The sequence below is a fragment of the Protopterus annectens genome, chromosome 1.part0 (assembly GCF_019279795.1).
Source record: "Protopterus annectens isolate FY-2018-M chromosome 1.part0, PAN1.0, whole genome shotgun sequence".
Lineage (NCBI taxonomy): Eukaryota > Metazoa > Chordata > Ceratodontiformes > Protopteridae > Protopterus > Protopterus annectens.
In genome coordinates, this window is record NC_056725.1 from 1,215,706,590 (window position 1) to 1,215,725,982 (window position 19,393).

At 39.7% G+C, this 19,393-nt stretch overlaps 1 protein-coding gene across 1 annotated transcript in view; it reads right to left on the reverse strand.

The window, feature by feature from the left end:
- The window catches only part of MMS22L (MMS22 like, DNA repair protein), a gene marked incomplete in the record, with an annotated part of 1,809,169 nt that extends 1,796,208 nt beyond the window's left edge, over positions 1-12,961 (reverse strand). Inside the window, 1 exon segment of the mRNA XM_044065731.1 lies at positions 12,870-12,961. Within this exon segment, the coding sequence (XP_043921666.1) occupies positions 12,870-12,950 (81 nt within the window).
- Positions 12,962-19,393: the final 6,432 nt, after the last annotated feature.

Consider the following 19,393-nt stretch of genomic DNA (forward strand, 5'->3'; position numbering starts at 1 on the left):
AAGTAATACTGCAAAGCAGCTTAGAATAAAGTACATAATCAGTAAATGAAAAATTTTCTTCCTCCAAAAGCAACTGGAACCAACCCATCTGAAGTTTCAGACAAAAACTGAGTGTCCCATATGACTGGACCAAACAGAGAGCCCTTACAACCTGCAGTTGCAGTCTAAATCAGATACACACAAAAAAATATATAGAAAAAAAAAAAAAAAAAAGACTGGCTTGTTCTCAGTTTATTAAATTTGCTGGACCGTTAGTCCATAACAATCTTATACTTAGGTTCAAGCATTGTGCTTACCTATTTCTTGTGAAGAGTCTACACATCTGGTAGCCTCAGCCAATTTACTATGTTACATAATCGTAGGATGGGAAACCGTTGTACAATGAGCCTAGGCTCAAAGGTTTTTGACATGATAAATTAAAGACAAATACACATTCTCACAGCATGGCTTGCACGTTGAGTTTCCTCCTCAATTTGTGCTTGACTAGTTTAGTCTTACACCAGTATTTCTAATTTTGCTGCTGGTCCTCAGAACTAGTGAACTGTATTTTGTGGGAATCCTCCTTAAGGAACTCTGGATGAAAGCTATTTACTGTTTTCCCCATGCTCCATCATCTGCTTCTTTGTATCCCTTGTGTTAACAGAGCTGAGTCCTGCTGGAGTATACAGAGAGTACCTCAGTTGAGTGAACAAGTATTAACTCTCAAAATAATGATCCCTGTGCATGTAAAAGTCCCAATCCAAATGCAGGCTATATGTTTGAATTTTGGCTTCCATGGGAACCCTTTGGCAATATGTTGATTAGATGTAAAATTATTCTAGGATGATTATATAGGCATCTATGATTAGTATACTACTAACTGCATACTTTTCCTCATATAGTTATAGCTTCCAGATTCTGTACCTTAAAATTGAATATGTGCATTTGTAGCACTAAAATTAAGCTGGGCACTTAGGCTTTGGAAAGTGTGATGGTTAAATTAAATTTCCCTCAGAGGAACACGGTAATGATCTGGTCTCATCACAGGTAGTCCATGACTTATGTGTAACTGCCCCTTCAGTGGCTGTTTAATTAAAAAGATAGTTTCACTGGATTACAGGAGGAGTACTCTCTACTGTGAACAAATATAGATACCACTGCCCCCAAGTAACCATCTGGGCACAAAGTGTCCCTGTGAACTGCTGAAGGGGTGCTGACACTTGCACACTGGAATTCAGTTTAGATACTCTGGATGGCATTGCAGCAGGCCATGTCATGTGATGTCTAGGAATGTGCCATAACATCTGGAAGCGCAGAGGACCAGGAGGCTGTATTATCTCTCCTTTGGCAGAGATGGAGCCTCTGAAATAATCAAATCCATTAAAATATCATCCGATAATCTGTTGTCTAGAAGGATGTATTGATTACCACTATTTACCATTAACATGCATCTTACCATTCTGTTCTTGTTATCAAATCGTACTGGCCCAGTGTGACCTGTTTCTTGGCTGGATAGAGGTTATTTGGACTGCAGTATGGCAGCTCAGAGCTGTAGTTCTGCATTTATTTCACAACAAAATCTACACACCTAGAATGGCCATAAGCCTGTGAGGTGCCCAATAAGACTGAAAGATTTATGTACTTCAGCTGATTGGTAGTAAGAGCCTGGATGATAGTGCCTGACCTTATATGTAGATGGGTCTGGAGTGCTCTGTTTGGGAAAAAAAGATGCATTCTTCACAATAAGGCAGAATTTAATTACCTTATGCCTGTTGATATGGATATATTGATAGTGTGTGAGAAAATGAGTAACACAAAATTAAGGGATAAATCATATTTGCTGTTGGACATAAGGTAAGGCCTAATTAGAGAGCTTTTACTTACCCTTATCCCAAATACAAGTAAGAAAACAGGTGTCTAGTATTTTGGGCTGTGTGTTGTAGCTTACATATCCCAAACAATCCACGTTGTACAGTTGTATACGAGAGACTTTAAAATGTATTTTAGGTATAATCATTTTCATACAGCTTACCGGTTAACCGTCAAGCTACACTTTTTTTGTGTGTGTGTTGGCACCTAAGAGCATATGACTGCTCCTGATATTTACAAAAAAATAAGAATGGGAAACTTTAGCACACCTGCAGTCTATTCCAGACCTCTGCCAAGAGCAAAATTCAACAACTGTAATTTTACCAGTACATTTTACCTGTTGAAGTAAATAATACCCCCATCCCCCTCTTAAAACCATGCCTGGGCAAGATAGCCCAAGATAAAAAGTAAGTGAGATGAGAATGTGATATGAATTACCATACATAACTGAGGCTGTTAACAGTCACCAGCTGGACTTTGCTGTTAAACCATATAATTTTCATATGGAAATGAGAAAAGGAGGAAACATTTAGCTTTATAACTGATAGCCTTAGTTGCAGTTACACATTTTGCATCACAAGTAGGGTGATTCTAAGGCTGTGGCAGTTAAGAATTTTGTGGGACAGGAGAATCATTAGGGAAAGAGGTTTCAAAGGATGAGGTAAGTTTACTTTAAAACAGCAACAGCTTCAGTGTCAATATTACTTTCACAAGTATTTGTTGAAAAGTAGGAGCGATAGGAATAACTTCCTGTTAGCTATTGAATTGCACACTGATATTCTGACATATGTTGGAACAATTAGTTTTTGTCTTTTTGATTTGTGACCCTAAGTAGGGCTGTTTTTGTCATTTTGAGAATAAGTTTAATGTCTGACATTTAAGTGGTAATAAGATGTGCTAATTTTCTGGTGTAGGGAAATGAAAGTTTGTCATTTTTTTTTTTTTGGAGAAATTTTTGCAAATGTAAAAGTAAAAAAGGAACTAGTTCCACCGTAGAACACAATTTTAAAATTACATGGGTGTGTGTTACCTGAAAAGATTGTTCATTCATTTTCCTATAGCTATAGCTAGTATAAACAGTTCAGGGTTGCAGGCTAGAGAAACTACTCAGGATAAGATTTCAGCCCAACATTGGATATACACACACACACACACACACACACACACACACACACACACACACACACACACACACACACACACACACAGCTTGCTGTCTAACTTATAGCATGTCTTTGGGATGTCAGAGTTAACTAAAGCACCTAGCTGAAGCCTACAATGGCAGAAGAAAGACATGCAGATTCTGCACAAATGGTAGGTATCCCAGCAAGGACCTGCAGAATCGATACAGATGGTACACTAGAGAACTAAGTGTTGATGAGGCAGCACTGTGCCCACCCTGTTTTACGAAAGGTTATTTAGTATCCAGTACTTCTAAAGTAAGGACTTTGCATGTGCTTGGGTTTTAAATTTTGTGTTTAAACTTTTTTTTTTTTTTTTTTTTTTTTTTTAATTTAAATAGGTTTAATTTCATAACAGTTCATTATACGTGTTTATTTTTTCACTTAAAATGAGCACTTCAGTTTATATTCTATTTCTGGTTACTAATAAAATAAAGTTGTTCTTCCAGTCTGTATACATTCTCTTCTGCATCCTGCTAAGCACAATAGGTAATTGTCATCTTATGAAGGCTATTTTCCATCTTGTATCGTCTGTTTTATTTTTAACCAGTTGTACATAACTCATGTTCATAGGTTCATATGTAGGTACTAGGCTATTGGCCCTAGCATAGAAGTGATCCCCTGGGTGAATTTCCTATTTCCCATCCAATCATCAAGATTTTTCTTGAATACTGCTAATGAGGAGTTTTGTTTGATATAGATAGGTAGTTTGTTCCAGAGTATGGGAAATCTCTGGGACAGGAATCTATCCCTCCAGCATGTTCTGTTTATTGTGGTGACAAAGTTTAGGTCCCTAGAGCGTGTAGCTCAGAGAGATTGGGATTTCTTTAAGTGGAGCATGTCCAACAGCTGTGGGTTTGACATAGCTTTGTATGTTAGGCAGAGATCGCCTTTGAGTAGGCGATATGTGATGGAGTAAAGCTGGAGATTTTTGAGACAGTCTGCGTAGGGCATCTGTTTGAGGCCGGTAATCCTCTTTGTGAGGCATTTCTGCAGCCTTTCCAGTTGTTGTAGAGGTCTTGTGAGGTACATACCAAAAGGGGCGCTGTACTCTGTAATGGGTCTAATGAGTAACGCGTAGAGGGGAACAATGACCTCTTTTTTCCTGGATGAGAAACCTTTTGTGAGGTGTGCCACGTAGAAGGATTTCCTGACTACTATGGCGAACACTGTTACTACCAGAAATCGTGCTCACTGAATCTCTTTTTAAGCAGTTTGTGTTCTCCTTTAATATTAGTGTAATCTACTAAGGATTTATATTGCTTTGCCACAATGTCATGAATGTTTTGGTATTTGGTGTTTGCAGTTATAACTTAAAATCTAAATACCATCTCTCCAAAGTGTTGATATAAGGACTACACCTGTTCAGAAACCAGCTCAACATTTTGACCCCTACTGTTTTTATCTTTTGATCAAACTTGATTAGTGAATTCTACTAAAATATTTTTCATTTCATACTTTTTATGAGTTTTAGTTTTTAAAATCAGAAAAAATTGGTGATTAAGGTGAGGAATGAAGGTAGATTGCAGTGGCAGCTGGTGACTTCAAAATAAAAGGGGGGCTGCAGGAGACAGCTGAATGGGTGGGGTCAAGGGGAAGGGTGTGGCCAACTAGAAAGGGGAGGAGCTATGCTCAAAACCACAAAACTAACTTTAATTAAATACGCTGCCCTGGGTGCCAAACCATCATTATGAGAGTCCAATTAAGACAAAAATAAGTGTAGAAGAATAAAAATATGCCAATGCATTGGCTGCATGACAGCTTAATATCTAGATGGAAACAAAAGGTTGTGAGGCATGAAAAAATAAATTACTGTTTAAATACATTACTGGATTGCCAGTCAAAATCAAGTATAAGAAAAACAAGCAGCACTCAACTCAAATCACTTCTCCTTGCACTGCAGTTCTAATTATAATTTATATTCAGCTTTATTAAAGTAAAAAGTAACATGCTGAAAGTAGAAATCTCTGTGATGCCCCCACTTGTAAAAATGTTTCTTATCCAAAAAAGACCTGCTGCCTGACAACTATCTACTTGTTTCATGGGGAAAACATGATCAAAGTAAAAAAATGAAACGCAAACAAGAAACAAGCTCAAGATACATTGCTTAAAGGATTACTGTACAGGTTATGGACCACACATGATTGGCATTGTTTAGTTTACGAGTAAAGCCTGTAGAGATGACTGGAAGTCTCCAACAAGTGTGAGCTTTTTAAAAGAATGTAATCCTGTCCTTCAATAACAAAGGCTTATATATTATCTAGTTAAGTATTCTCTGCATGGCAACAGAAAGGCTTTCAATGTTGGCAATTCTTTAACAGTATGGTTATTAAAGCTTACTTGCATCTTACGATCTCAGACAAGCTTACGTTATGGTCATTAAAGCATAAACACAGAGCAACAGGTACTTAATAAGCATAAATCAACAGTACAAAAATATGACAAACCAGACCATTCTGCAAAATCAAGGACAGATGAAAAGCCACTGTATTACTTGTCCACCTTGGATTGGGGGGGGGGGACACACTGCATAACTACTCCTTGCCTTGCTTGGATGTTGGATTGGGGGGGGGGGGGGACACTGCATAACTACTCCTTGCCTTGCTTGGACACATCCAGAGTCACTACATGGGGGAGTGGGTTGCAACAAGTCACAATTTGAAATGTCTCTGTCTGACTGTGATGGCCCTGACACATTTGTCATACCTCAACCTCAGAGCAAGAAATCTGGACAAAGCCATACACAGAAGTGGGACAAAGGCCCAAAAATAAGGACAATGTTTAAATATTGCTCTAATAAACATAGAAAGATAATAGGTCTTGCATTAGTATGAATTTGCTGAAGGGTATAAAATCTGAAACTCAAATGTCTGTCATTATTTTCTAACTTCAGTCTTTAATGATTTGTCAGTAATTTGCCAAAACACACAATTTTATGAAAAATGGACCAAAAATGCGATGCAAAAAAAACAGCCACACAATACAGCTGGGAACCTGTCAAAGGGACACTAATATTAGTACTGCTAACTTGAGCAGCTGACAAACTAAAAGAATCTACATGCATTTAAAGTAATCTATAACTCTGATTATTGTAATTATTTCTTAATTGTAAACCCTCCATGTTTTCTTCCAAAATTGCTATTTTGCGGAGGGATTATTATGGGGAAAAGCAACATTTTGAGACAAAAATCGGGGACAGTTGAGAGGTTGGCTATGCCTAATTCTATAAAGCAATTTGCATGTACCTCTCAACCTGTTAATGCAGTAAATCTGAACAAGGCCAAATATATTGGGGGAACATACAGTACTAAAAATTGCTCTTGTATAAATTGAGACAGTTGATAGAACAGTTCTTACTTTAGCATGCATTTTTCCTGAAGATTATGAAGTCTGAAACTCAGTGTATCATTATTTAGTGACTTAATTCCTAAATGATTTGCCAGAAAACTACAAATTTTAACAAACCAAAAATAAGAAGCAAAAGTCTATTCATTCTTTGAAAATCTGGACAGTTGGGAGGTATAGTTCAGCTGGGCCCGTCTCAGTTTGCTGCCCTTCCCCCCTGACAAACTCATGGTTAAATGGAGCCTCTGCAGCCATTCCAATGATCCATTACTTGGCTATTTCAGTCCATTTACCATAAACACTAATGTGCATACTGATTTACTTCTATGATGAGTTGGACTTCATTTGAAAGTTTTATTTTGTATTTTACAGCACAAACACTAAGACATCTGCTAAACAAAGCAATGCAGTCTCACAATGAAAAACAGACTTAGAATTAAAACTTCTCTGCCCTTGAAACTCACATTCATTGAGACAGCATTGAAACCCACATTCAAAGAAAATACATTTTGCCAGTGGCAGATAAAGATTAATTTTGGGCTGTTTTCAAATCATAGGCCCCTTGCATATGAAATATACATGTGCTCTTTGATGCACCTTCCTCATTGTACTAAATTTATATTCCTTGTACAATACAGTACAGTTGTTAGAGGGCATTTTAAATTTGTTTTGAACATTTTTCCAGTAAGCAATGAAACAAAATGCATGCACCCATAATGACAAAATTGCCCAGTTCAGAACATTTCCATCATAAGTCTACTCAGACTTCCACAGTCCACCATTATCAGTAAATATGCACAATTCTACAGTCCACCATTATCAGTAAATATGCACAATTCTACAGTCCACCATTATCAGTAAATATGCACAATCTCTGAAGTAAAAGTCATCTAAATAATTCCACATTAAAGAAATCTGTAACTAATGAAGAGGTTGCTGCTAGCAAACACCTTTATGTTTCATCGAAAAATAAAGTGTCTGCTGCCCCTTAGGAATAAATTGCCTATATTACATTAAAAAAAATAAGCTAGTAATACTGCAAGAGGAAATGGATGGCAAACTGATAACAGACTCATAGTTAGTATCTTCACCAAGGAGAACATTCTCAGTACGGCAGCATCCACCCCTTGTGGGAGTAGAACCCACAGCCTTCTGCATCAAAAGCAAGTACACAACCTGTTGTGCTATTAACAAGGCAAACCAACTTCACTTAAGCAACACTAGGCTTCTGTTCCCCTGCAGTGCTCAGCTCCTTGTAAAATCTATTCAATACTCAACTGCATCTCAACTTCGCAGCACAAGAAAACTGGAAAAAGCCAAAATTTATTGGGGGGGGGGGGTCAAAAGCCCAAAAACCAGGGACACATTAAACATTGCTTGTATAATCTTGGAAAGTTGCTAGAATAAAATGCTGTGTTACCACCATACATTTTACTGCCAAGTTCCCTGTGCAAAACAGTCGGAGGAACATACCACTACACCAAATCAGCTGCTTTGTGAAAGAAAAATGATGCGTTACCACCATACATTTTACTGCCAAGGTCCCTGTGCAAAACAGAGCGACATACCACTACGCCAAAATCAGCTGCTTTGTAAAAGAGGAAGACTGAAACTTAAATGGCTATCATTTAGTAAATTCAGTTCTCACCATATCGGTCAACCTCTTAGTACAAAACACCTGGACAAACCCAGTAATGAGGGAATACAGCCCTCAAACATATTCAGTGAATTCAGTTCTTGCCATAGCTGTCAACCTTAGCACAAAAAACCTGGACGAAGCCAATAATGGGGGAATACAGTCCCAAAAATAGGGACAAATTTCAAATATTTATCTTATAAACTTAGAAAATTGCTAGAATAAAAAGGTTGTGTTGCTAGAATAAAAGCTTGTGTGAAGTCTGAAATTCAAATGCCTGTCAATTTTACTTCTAACAGAACAAAAACAATTTTCAGCAGAGGCCCAGGGAGAAATACTGCAGACACGTCTTTGTAAAATGGCAGGGCACCAGAGCAAATCCACACAAACACAGGGAGGAGATGCAGACTCCACACAGAAGGCACCCCAGCCAAGAATCAAACCCGAAAAACCTATAGCTGTGAGGCAACAATACTACCACTGCACCATCAAATATGTAAAGAATTAAAACATTCAGAAACCTGAAGTCTGAAATTCAAATGCCTGTCAATTTTATTTAACATTTGTTAATCAGGACAGTCTGACTTGGAACAAAAAAACAATTTTCAGCAGAGGCCCAAGAAGAAATAATGCAGACATGTCTTTGTAACATGGGAGGACACAAAAGCAAACCCACACAAACACAGGGAGAAAATACAGACCCCACAAAGAGAAGTGTAGAAGAATAAAAATATTTCAATGCATTGGCGGCATGACAGCTTAATATCTAGATGGAAACTAAAAATTACTTTTTTTTTTAAATACATTAATGGAATGCCAGTCAAAATCAAGTACAAGAAAAACAAGCAGCACTCAACTCAAACCACTTCTTGCACTGCAGTTCCAATTATAATTTATATTCAGCTTTATTAAAGTACCAAGTAACATGCTGAAAGTAGAAATCTCTGATGCCCCCACTTGTAAAAATGTTCCTTATCCAAAAAAAGACCTGCTGCCTGACATCTACTTGTTTCATGGTGATAACATAATCAAAGTAAAAAATGAAAAGCAAACAAGAAATAAGCTCAAGATACATTGCTTAAAAGAATTACTGTACAGGTTATGGACCACACGATTGGCATTCTGTTTACGGGTAAAGCCTGCAGAGATGACTGGAAGTCTCCATGTGTAATGAGACTCTTAAAATAATGTAATCCTGTTCTTTATTACAAATACTGGCATATGCATTTCAATACTAAAGGCTTATACATTATCTAGTTAAGTATTCTCTACATGGCAACAGAAAGGCTTTCAATGTTGGCAATTCTTTAACAGTATGCTTATTAAAGCTTACTTGCATCTTGCAATCTCAGCCAAGCTTACCTGATGGTCATTAAAGTATTGCTACTTAAACACAGAGCAACAGGCACTTTGAGTAATAAGCATAAAACAGTACAAAAAATATGACAGAAACCAGACCGTTCTGTAAAAATCAAGGACAGATGAAAAGCCACTGTAGTACTTGTGTCTACCTTGGATGGGTGGGATTCTCTGCACATTTACACTGCATAACTACTCCTTGCCTTGCTTGGACACATCCAGAGTCACTAACTACATGGGGGAGTAGGGTGCAACAAGTATGTCACAGTTTGAAATGTCTCTGGCTGACTTGTGATGGCCCTGACACATTTGTCATACCTCTCAACCTCAGAGCAAGAAATCTGGACAAAGCCATACAAAGAAATGGGACAAAGGCCCAAAAATAAGGACAATTTTAAAAATATTGTTCTGATAAACTAAGATAGATAATAGAGGTCTTGCATTACTATGAATTTTCTGAAGGGTATGAAATCTGAAACTCAAATGTCTCATTATTTTCTAACTTCAGTCTTTAATGATTTGTCACTAATTTGCCAAAAAAAAAAACACAATTTTATGAAAAATGGACCAAAAATGTGATGCAAAAAATATAAAATAGCAACACAATACAGCTGGGAACCTGTCAAAGAAGGGACACTAATATTAGTACTGCTAACTTGAGCAGTTGACAAAATAAAAGAATCTACATGCATTTCTGAAATAAAAGTAATCTGATTATTAGTTATTTAACTATAAACCCTCCACGTTTTCTTCCAAAATTGCTATTTTGCGGAGGGATCATTACAGGAAGAGCAACATTTTGAGCCAAAATCAGGGACAATTGAGAGGTTTGGCTATGCGTAATACTATAAAGCAATTTATTTGCATGTACCTCTCAACCTGTTAATACAATAAATCAGGCCAAATATATTGGGGGAACATATAAACAGTACTAAAAATTGCTCTTGTATAAACGGAGACAGTTGATGGAACAGGTCTTACTTTAGCGTGCATTTTTCTGAAGGTTATGAAGTCTGAAACTCAGTGTGTCATTATTTACTGACTTAATTCCTAAATCATTTGCCAGAAAACCACAAATTTTATGAGGAACAAACCAAAAATAAGAAGCAAAAAAATCTATTCATTCTTCGAAAATCTGGACAGTTGGGAGGTATAGTTCAGCTGGGGCTGCCTAAGTTTGCCGCCCTTCCCCCTCACAAAACCATGGTCGAATACCCCTGCAGCCATTCCAATGATCCATTACTTGGCTATTTCACTCATTTACCATAAACACTAATGTGCATACTGATTTACTTCTATGATGATTTGAACTTCATTTGAAAATTTTATTTTGCATTTTACAGCACAAACACTAAGACATCTGCTAAACAAACTTGGCATTAAAACTTCTCTGCCCTTGAAACTCACATTCATTGAAACAACATTGAAACCCACATTCAAAGAAAATACATTTTACCCGTGGCAGATAAAGATTAATTCTGGGCTGTTTTCAAAGCATAGGCCCCTTGCATATGAAGCATACATGTGCTCTTTGATACACCTTCCTATTGCTTTGAACATTTTTCCAGTAAACAATGAAATGCACCAATGACAAAACTGCCCAATTCAGAACATTTCCATCATAAAAGTCTACTCAAACTTCTACAGTCCACTTATCAGTAAATATGCACAATCTCTGAAGTAGTAAAAAAGTCATCTAAATAATTCCACTTTAAATAAATCTGTAATGAAGAGGTTGTTGCTAGCGATCATCTTTATATTTCATGGTTTCATCGAAAAATAAAGTCTCTGATGCCCCTGAGGAATAAACTGCCTAAATTACATTAAAAATAAGCTAGTAATACTGCAATAGGAAATGGATGGCAAACTGATAACAGGCTCATAATTAGTATCTTAACTTTCAGTACAGCAATATTCACCCCTTATGGGAGTAGAACCAACAACCTTCTGCATCAAAAGCAAGTACACAACCTGTTGTGCTATTAGCAATGCGAGCTGACTTAGCATAATCGGCACTAAACTTCTCTTCCCCTGCAGCTCTCAGCTCCTTGTAGAATCTACTCAATACTCAACTGCATCTCAACTTCACAGCACAAGAAATCTGGAAAAAGCCAAATTTATCGGGGTGGGTCAAAAGGGCAAAAACCAGGGACACATTAAACATTGCTTGTATAATCTTGGAAAGCTGCTAGAATAAAATGCTGTGTTACCACCATACATTTTACTGCCAAGGTCCCTGTGCAGAGAGTCAGAACAACATACCACTATGCAAAATCACCTGCTTTGTAAAAGAAAAATGCTGCGTTACCACCATACATTTTACTGCCAAGGTCCCTGTGCAAAACAGTCAGAGCAACATAATACTACGCCAAATCAGCTGCTTTGTGAAAGAGAGGAATACTGAAACTTAAATGGCTATCATTTAATGAATTCAGTTCTCACCATACCTGTCAACCTCTTAGCACAAAACACCTGGACAAACCCAGTAATGAGGGAATATAGCCCTCAAACATATTCAGTGAATTCAGTTCTGGCCATAGCAGTCAACCTTAGCACAAAAAACCTGGACAAAGCCAATAACAGGGTAATACAGTCCCAAAAATAAGGACAAATTTCAAAACAGTCATCTTATAAACTTAGAAATTTGCTATAAAAGGTTATGTTACTATATATTTATTGCTAGAATAAAAAGTCGTTTTACTGTGTATTTTCTGAAGAATATTAAGTCTGAAATTCAAATGCCTGTCAATTTTACTTCTGACGGAACAAAAACAATTTTCAGCAGAGGCCCAGGGAGAAATACTGTAGACACATGTCTTTGTAACATGGCAGGACCCCAGAGGAAATCCACACAAACACAGAGATAAGATGCAGACTCCACACAGAAGGCACCCCAGCCAAGAATCAAACCAGAAAACCTATAGTTGTGAGGCACCAATGCTGCCACTGCACCATCAGATATGTAAGGAATTAAACATTCAGAAACCTGAAGTCTGAAATGCAAATGCCTGTCAATTGTATTTAACATTTGTTAATCAGGACAGTCGGACTTGGAACAAAAAAACAATTGTCAGCAGAGGCCCAGGAAGAAATAATGCAGACATGCCTTTGTAACATGGAAGGACACAAAAGCAAACCCACACAAACACAGGGAGAAGATACAAAACCCCACAAAGAAGGAACCTCAGCCAAGAATCAAACCAGAGAACCTGCAGCTGTGAGGCAACAATGCTACCACTGCACCATCAAATATCAAGCATTGCAACATTTACAAACCACAGCTATTATGAAGAACAGATCAAATATGAGGCAAAAATCTACATTTTTTTTTACAAATGGTGGTGGGTAGGGAATTCAGGTCTTTAACACCTGCATGCAAGGTACAGGGTTCAAGCCTGAGGTATTCCCTACCCACCACCATGAGTCTAACCACCATTATTTTGCACCTGGGGCATTTTCTCTCTCTCACACACTTACAGCAACATCCAAATCCCACTTACCTGCTGTCCTTCCCTGCAAGTGACAGGAACCACCATAAATAAATCCAAACCCCGGTCCCTGCAAGTGACACGAACCACCATAAATAAATCCAAACCCCGCGCAAATCCAGACCCGCGAGATCTTGATCCTGCGCGCAAAAAGACCCGCGATATCTTCCCCCGACGAGACTGCAGCAAATTCCAGACTGCTGACGTTGCAGTCCGACCCCGACGCGTTTTCGCAGCGAGTTCTTGGACAGTCTATGCAGTTTAAAACTAAACTGCATAGACTTCTAGGAGCTCCGTTCCTCATGTGCCCAATCAGGACTGCTGCTGAGACAATCTGCGCATGCTCCAGACTCTCAGCAGCCGTCCGGACTAGTGCGCATGCGCGAAGTCCGCGAATTTTAAAATTTCTTTTCTTTTTATTCGGTATGCGTTGATATCAGTTTTTAAAGTCTGATTATTTTATTTTTAATAATATTAGTTTTAATGAACTTAAGCTGAGATACATATTGGCCTCTGCATTACTTATTCATTTCTGAAGTGTTCCAGACATAGCATTACATCAGCTAGGCTTAATACAATCTCCCTGAGGCATGTCATTGCTTTTTTACCGTACTTGAGACCACTATCCTAAAGAATGGCGGATAACCTCACCTTAACTATGCTGTCTCTTTTCCCGAAGCAGAAGGTGAAAGTGGTTGAGCTGTAGATACCTGGATCTATCCTGTACTCTGTCTGCAGAAAAAACACATTAACAGCCATGCAAGTGTTATGTATGCATTAAGGAGACATCCATCCTATCGTTCGTCTGTGAGGCACTAAACGTAGCTGGCAAGGCCCAGCCTGGAGCCAGTTTATTCAGCTGCCTCATGTACCAGTCTGCCGCTTCCGCCCTCCAGCTCTTCTAATACATCATTCACTTATGTATCCCCTTACCCCTCACTGCATAGTCTTGGGACAAAATTCAACACCACCTGTATTTTTACCAGTATACTTTACCTGTAGCATTAAAGTAAATAAGACCTCCAATTCTCTGTGAAGAGAAAAGAAAGAAACCGTGCCTTTGTCCAAATCAATATACCCTTGTTGACTAAGGTTTTATTTTTGCTATTTTACAAAAAAAATGTATTTTATATATGATATAGATAGCTTCAGTTACTTTTATCCTCCTATTTTTTTGGTGGAGGCCCGGGGAGAAAATCTCCACAATCATATTACACAAATATCATACGTTTGCTACAATACAAATCCAGCCGATATACGGTTAACTTACATTTCCTTGATTATCTATATTTGTAAACAGTAAGGCTGCTGACAACATTCTTGCCATCAGTGTAATTTATGAGTGCAGTTAGAAGTACAGTCATTTAAATTTCTTCACACAGACATACTTGCTTCAAACAGTGAGTGAATTGGAATGGAAAATATGTAATAAATACCTTCTGTATGTAGTGCCATTTGGAGAGTCTCCAAATAAAGTTTTTGTTTTAGAACATTTGTTTTGTGAATTCATTTGTCAGCAGCAATGTGGTAGGTATATTCCTAGCAATGTGGTAGGTATATTCCTAGCAACTTGCAGAACACCAGGGAGTTTACTGTTGGGGACCCTAACAGATGAGCAAGACTTCCTGTAACATGACTTGTATGGGTTTGTTCTAGCACTGAAGTTAAGACTGATAAATACAGAAGTTTCTTTATGAAATGTGTCCTCTGAGTTGCCATTCATACTTTTTTCTTTAGGGAAGTCTGACCGCCACTGAGTCTTTTGTTTCATGTACATTTAGTATTGTTATTTTATAATGTTTCAATGAATTCTATTCTGTTTAAAAACATTTCAAACAACTGGCAGTTCTTGGCTGAGTGTCCTAAGATAATGAAAGTGGATAATGTTCATAGTTTCATAGGTAGGTACTAAGCTATTGGCCCTAGGGCCTATATAAGCCTAGCCAGAAAGGTACCCTGGCTTTTGCCACCCAAGAAAATTGTGTTGATAAGATTCTGCTATCAAAAAAAAGTTATAATATTAAGTGCAAACTGGAAAGTCATAGAGTTGATGTAAAGGGTACTTGTAAGTCCTAAAGTTCATTATGTAGATATTATTAAATATAGAGACCAGTTTATTCATCATATTATGGGGAAGTTTATCAATTCATAGGTACTAATATTTTGTTCAACATGAAGCTCATTCGGCTGATAAGACTGACAGGAAGTTGAAGTGTAGGACAGCAGAACAGAAATATGTTAGGAACAAATAGCCAAGAGTCTAATACATTGTTTAAACATCAACTTAACACTGACAATACTAATCTATTTTATTTCAAGTGCTGAAAATAGCAGTTTGCAGAAGGTGCTGATATCTTGAATTTAGCTGAATTAAGGGAATATTACCAGCAGTATGAGTTAAGAACTAGTATCTTGTCTTAATGGGCAAATCAGCATTAAATCATTATTAAAGAACAGATCCCTTGGGTATTAAATAATGGGCAGGATTCACGATGGCTTGCACGGAGTCTAAGAGTAGTGTAAGACTCCATGCAGCCATCATGTCCGACGAGCGATCCACGAACAGCTTGTAGGGGCGTGTAAGAGAGCTCCTAAAATGGCTCTTACACGGACAGGGCTTGGATCTGCAAATTACCTCACTTGCAGCCGAAAGGCATGCAAATGAGGTAATTTTGCGATCCAGGAAGCACAAACCTGCCCGTGTAAGCGCCGTGTTATCTGCAGAAATGTACTCAGTTGACAACTGAGTACCGTTCTGCAAATAGCACAATGGAGCCTTGTCAGCTGCAACTAAAGGTTGCATATGTTTCAGGAAGCATGCCAATGGCCAAATATGTGGCCACTGGCAACATACCCCCATGGAAAATTAAAATAAAATTGTTTTTTTTTTCAGCGATCGCCGATGTTTAAACGTAGCGCAGCGCTGCGCAAATGGGCTGCGCTGTAAAAAAACAGAAAAATAAAAATTAAAAACCCATAAACGGGGGTTTTATGCAAACCATGAATTTACAATGTAAGGGAATAGCAGGCTGAAAACAACATGGCCACCGACTAGGGGTTGCTAAGGGGGGAAGCTCAGTGTAAGACATGTAACTAAGCATTAGTAGGCAATCCTATGTAAATGAGTGTTAGGATAGTGAATCTCACTTTTACATAGCAAATGAGCACAATCCCTGGAATGCAGGAGTAGGATAAGGGGGAGTAACAGAGTAAGAGATAGATCACAGGGGGGTATGTATGAAAGAAATGCAGCTCAGTGGAGCAGAGTGGCATGTGAAAGCTGTCAGTCACACATCATGGAAAGAGGTGTGTCAAGAAGTAGGCATGGGAAAACCAAGAAATGGAAGGTGTACACTGTGGATAACACCAAAGTTTCTTGCTGGCCGTGCATGCGCGCGGAAGCCCAAGTAAGATAGGGTGTGCGCTTGTAAGTGCAGGTGCGCGTGTTTAAGCTGGAGTAAGCATGTAGAAGCTTGTTTAAAGACCTGTTAGCTCATTTGCACTGGTGTACGAGCGTTTAAACCCGAATAAGCAAGTTTTAGTCCATCTAAGCATGTGTGCATGCGTGTTAGCTGCTGTGAGCGTGTTTGCGCTTGTTTGCGCATCGCCCCCCCCCCCCCCCGAGGAAACAGAAAGGAAAAAGGAAGCAGAAGAAATTGTAGGAAGCTACCAGGGAATACTAGCAGAGGTAACAGGTGAAAACAATCAGAAGCAGGCAATTACACAGGCAGAAGAGTAGCCCAGCCCAGCACTTAAAACTCTGCAAACAACAGTGCAGTATGTTTCTCTCAACAGACACTGCAACACTGGAGTAAGCTATTACAAGTGAAAACTGAAAAAGCCTCACTCAGACAAAAAATGCTAGGGGCTACCATAGCTGTTATAAGGTGACATATGCAACATGCTGACGGTGGTGACAATGCAAATGCTGCCAGACAACCCACAGTGAGGAGACGGAGAAGAGTGTACAGGCCCAGGGTCACCTACTAGGGGTTACATGAGCTGGAGATAGTGGAGCGCTATAGAGTGGACAGAGACCTCCTACAGCAAATTGTTGAGCTGTGCAGGCCACGCCTCACACACAGAACCAACAGAGGGGAACCCATCCCAGTGGAAACCAAGGTATGTGTTGGCCTAAGAATACTAGCAACAGGTACCTTCCAGAGACCAACTGGTGATATGATGGGGATATCACAGGCATCAGCATCCAGGGTACTGCACGACTTCCTGGATGCCATGTCAGCACATGTCGGTGATCATGTATATTTCCCCAATTCCTGTGAGGTATTGGCCAGCAATATGCATCTCTTCCAGCAAATAGCTGAATACCCTGAGGTAGTGGGTGCAATAGACTGCACTCACATACGCATCAAAGCACCAGCCGGTGAGCAGGGTAGGGTCTACTTCAACCGCAAGGGCTTCGCCTCCATCAACTGCCAGGTCATGTGTGATGCCCAGGGCATAATACTGAATTTGTGTGCTGGCTGCCCTGGAAGCTACCATGATTCCCATATCTGGCATCTGACGCAGCTGTACCAGACATTTGCCAATGGGGACATCCCACATGGTCACCTACTGGGGGATGCTGGCTATGCACTGGAGCCGTGGCTGATGACACCCATCAGAAACGCACACACACCTGAACAGGAATGCCATAATGAGGCACATGCACAAACAGGTAATGTAATAGAGCATGTGTTTGGGCTGCTCAAGTCATGGTTCTGGTGCCTGGACACATCTGGTGGAGCCTTGCAGTACTCACCAATTAAATGTACCCAAATTGTCATGGTATGTGCTATGCTACATAATATGATTCTGCGAAAACAGCTGCAGCAGGACCACCATAGGCCCGGGCCAAACAGCCTCCCAACATTGCCAAGGCCATCACAGGCAGAGCGTGATTCAGAGGAGGAACAACCTGAGCCTGCCCCAGTAGGCAGAAGGAGGCGTGCCCAGTATGCCTTGGCCTTGGCAAAGAGGCAATGCATAGAACATACACTGGCTCAGTAGGAACCCTGGAAATGATACCTCTCTCTGACTCACACATATAGTAAAAGGGATGCCTAAGTTGACACAGCCTGCTTTCAAACATGTACAGGGAGTGTAGTATGTGCATCCAACATAGGTAGCCCTGCAGCACCACCTGAGGCATGATTGCCATGTGTTAAGCAATGTAACACCATGTAGTATATGCAAACTTTGATGACCCTGACTAACATACTACCCTCACCAAGCATGATGCCAGAATATGAAGACAAGATGATCAATTACAACAATTGGCTTAAGTATTGCTGTTAGTCAAAGGGGATCCAATGCCTGTCAGCCTGGGATGACATGCTAAGCAAGACATGATGCTCCACCCGCTAGGGATGGCTTGCACCTGTCACACCTGGCCTTTTGGATACTGGTAAAGCCTGTTGTCACCCCCATAGTGCCTTGAATAGGTAAGGCTGAAAACACAAACCCACCTCCATAGGTATCACAAGGGATAAGAAACTAGAAGTAATGCTACCCAATGCCAGAAGTCTAAACTGCAAGATGCATGCAGTCCAAACTCTCCTCACCATGGAGAATGTTGATATCTGTGCAGTAACAGAAACCTGGTTCAAGGCTCACAAGAGCACCCTAACACTACCAGGTTACACCTCATACCATGCTTTACAGCCCCAAAACATGGAACAAACTACAAAAGGAGGGTCACTATCAATAATTGTCAAGGATAACCACACCCCCAGGTTGGTGCCACAGCAAGAAGCAGCACGGACTATCCACGGGCAAGTAACAGTGGCTAAAACTGCCTCCCAGTTTGTAGCCTGCTACAGACCACCCTCCTAAATCCAGGAACCGCACTTGACCTACATGAGAACACATGAAAATATGAAGGTCTCTCCAAACAACATTATATTGGGCGACTGCAACTACCCAAACTAGACTGGGAGCATTATTCTAGCTCCAACACCCTAGGGCAAAGGTTCCTAGAATTCATAAACCAAAATGCTATGGAACAACTTACCACTCCCACAAGAGGGGTAAGCTTACTGGACGTGATAATCAACAACATGGGGACTCTATGCCCAAGATGAGAAGTGTATCCCTCACTGGTAAGATCAGACCATAGAATAATCTCACTGGATATTCACATCCCGACCCCAGTCCCTGGCTGGAAAACCACAGTGAAAAACATGTGTAAGGCAAATTTTGCACTCCTTCAAACTGAGGTGGAATCCATTAAAGCCCTTGTGCCTGTGGAAAATATGGCCCAGACCTCAGAACCCTTTATAAATGCATTCTATGAACACCTTCAGGAATGCATGGATTATGCAATCCCAAATAAAACCAAGACCCAATCCTCCAAATGCAGGCATCCGGCCTGGTGGACCCCAGCCATTACCAAACCATGCAAGAGAAGGAGGAAGCTACTACATGATGGAGCAAAACCCAAAAAGAGAAGTCATCTCTGATCAGTATTATGACAAAAAACTATGGCCACACATAAAATCCTCTAAGGCCAGCTACAAGATAGAAATTGCACAGGA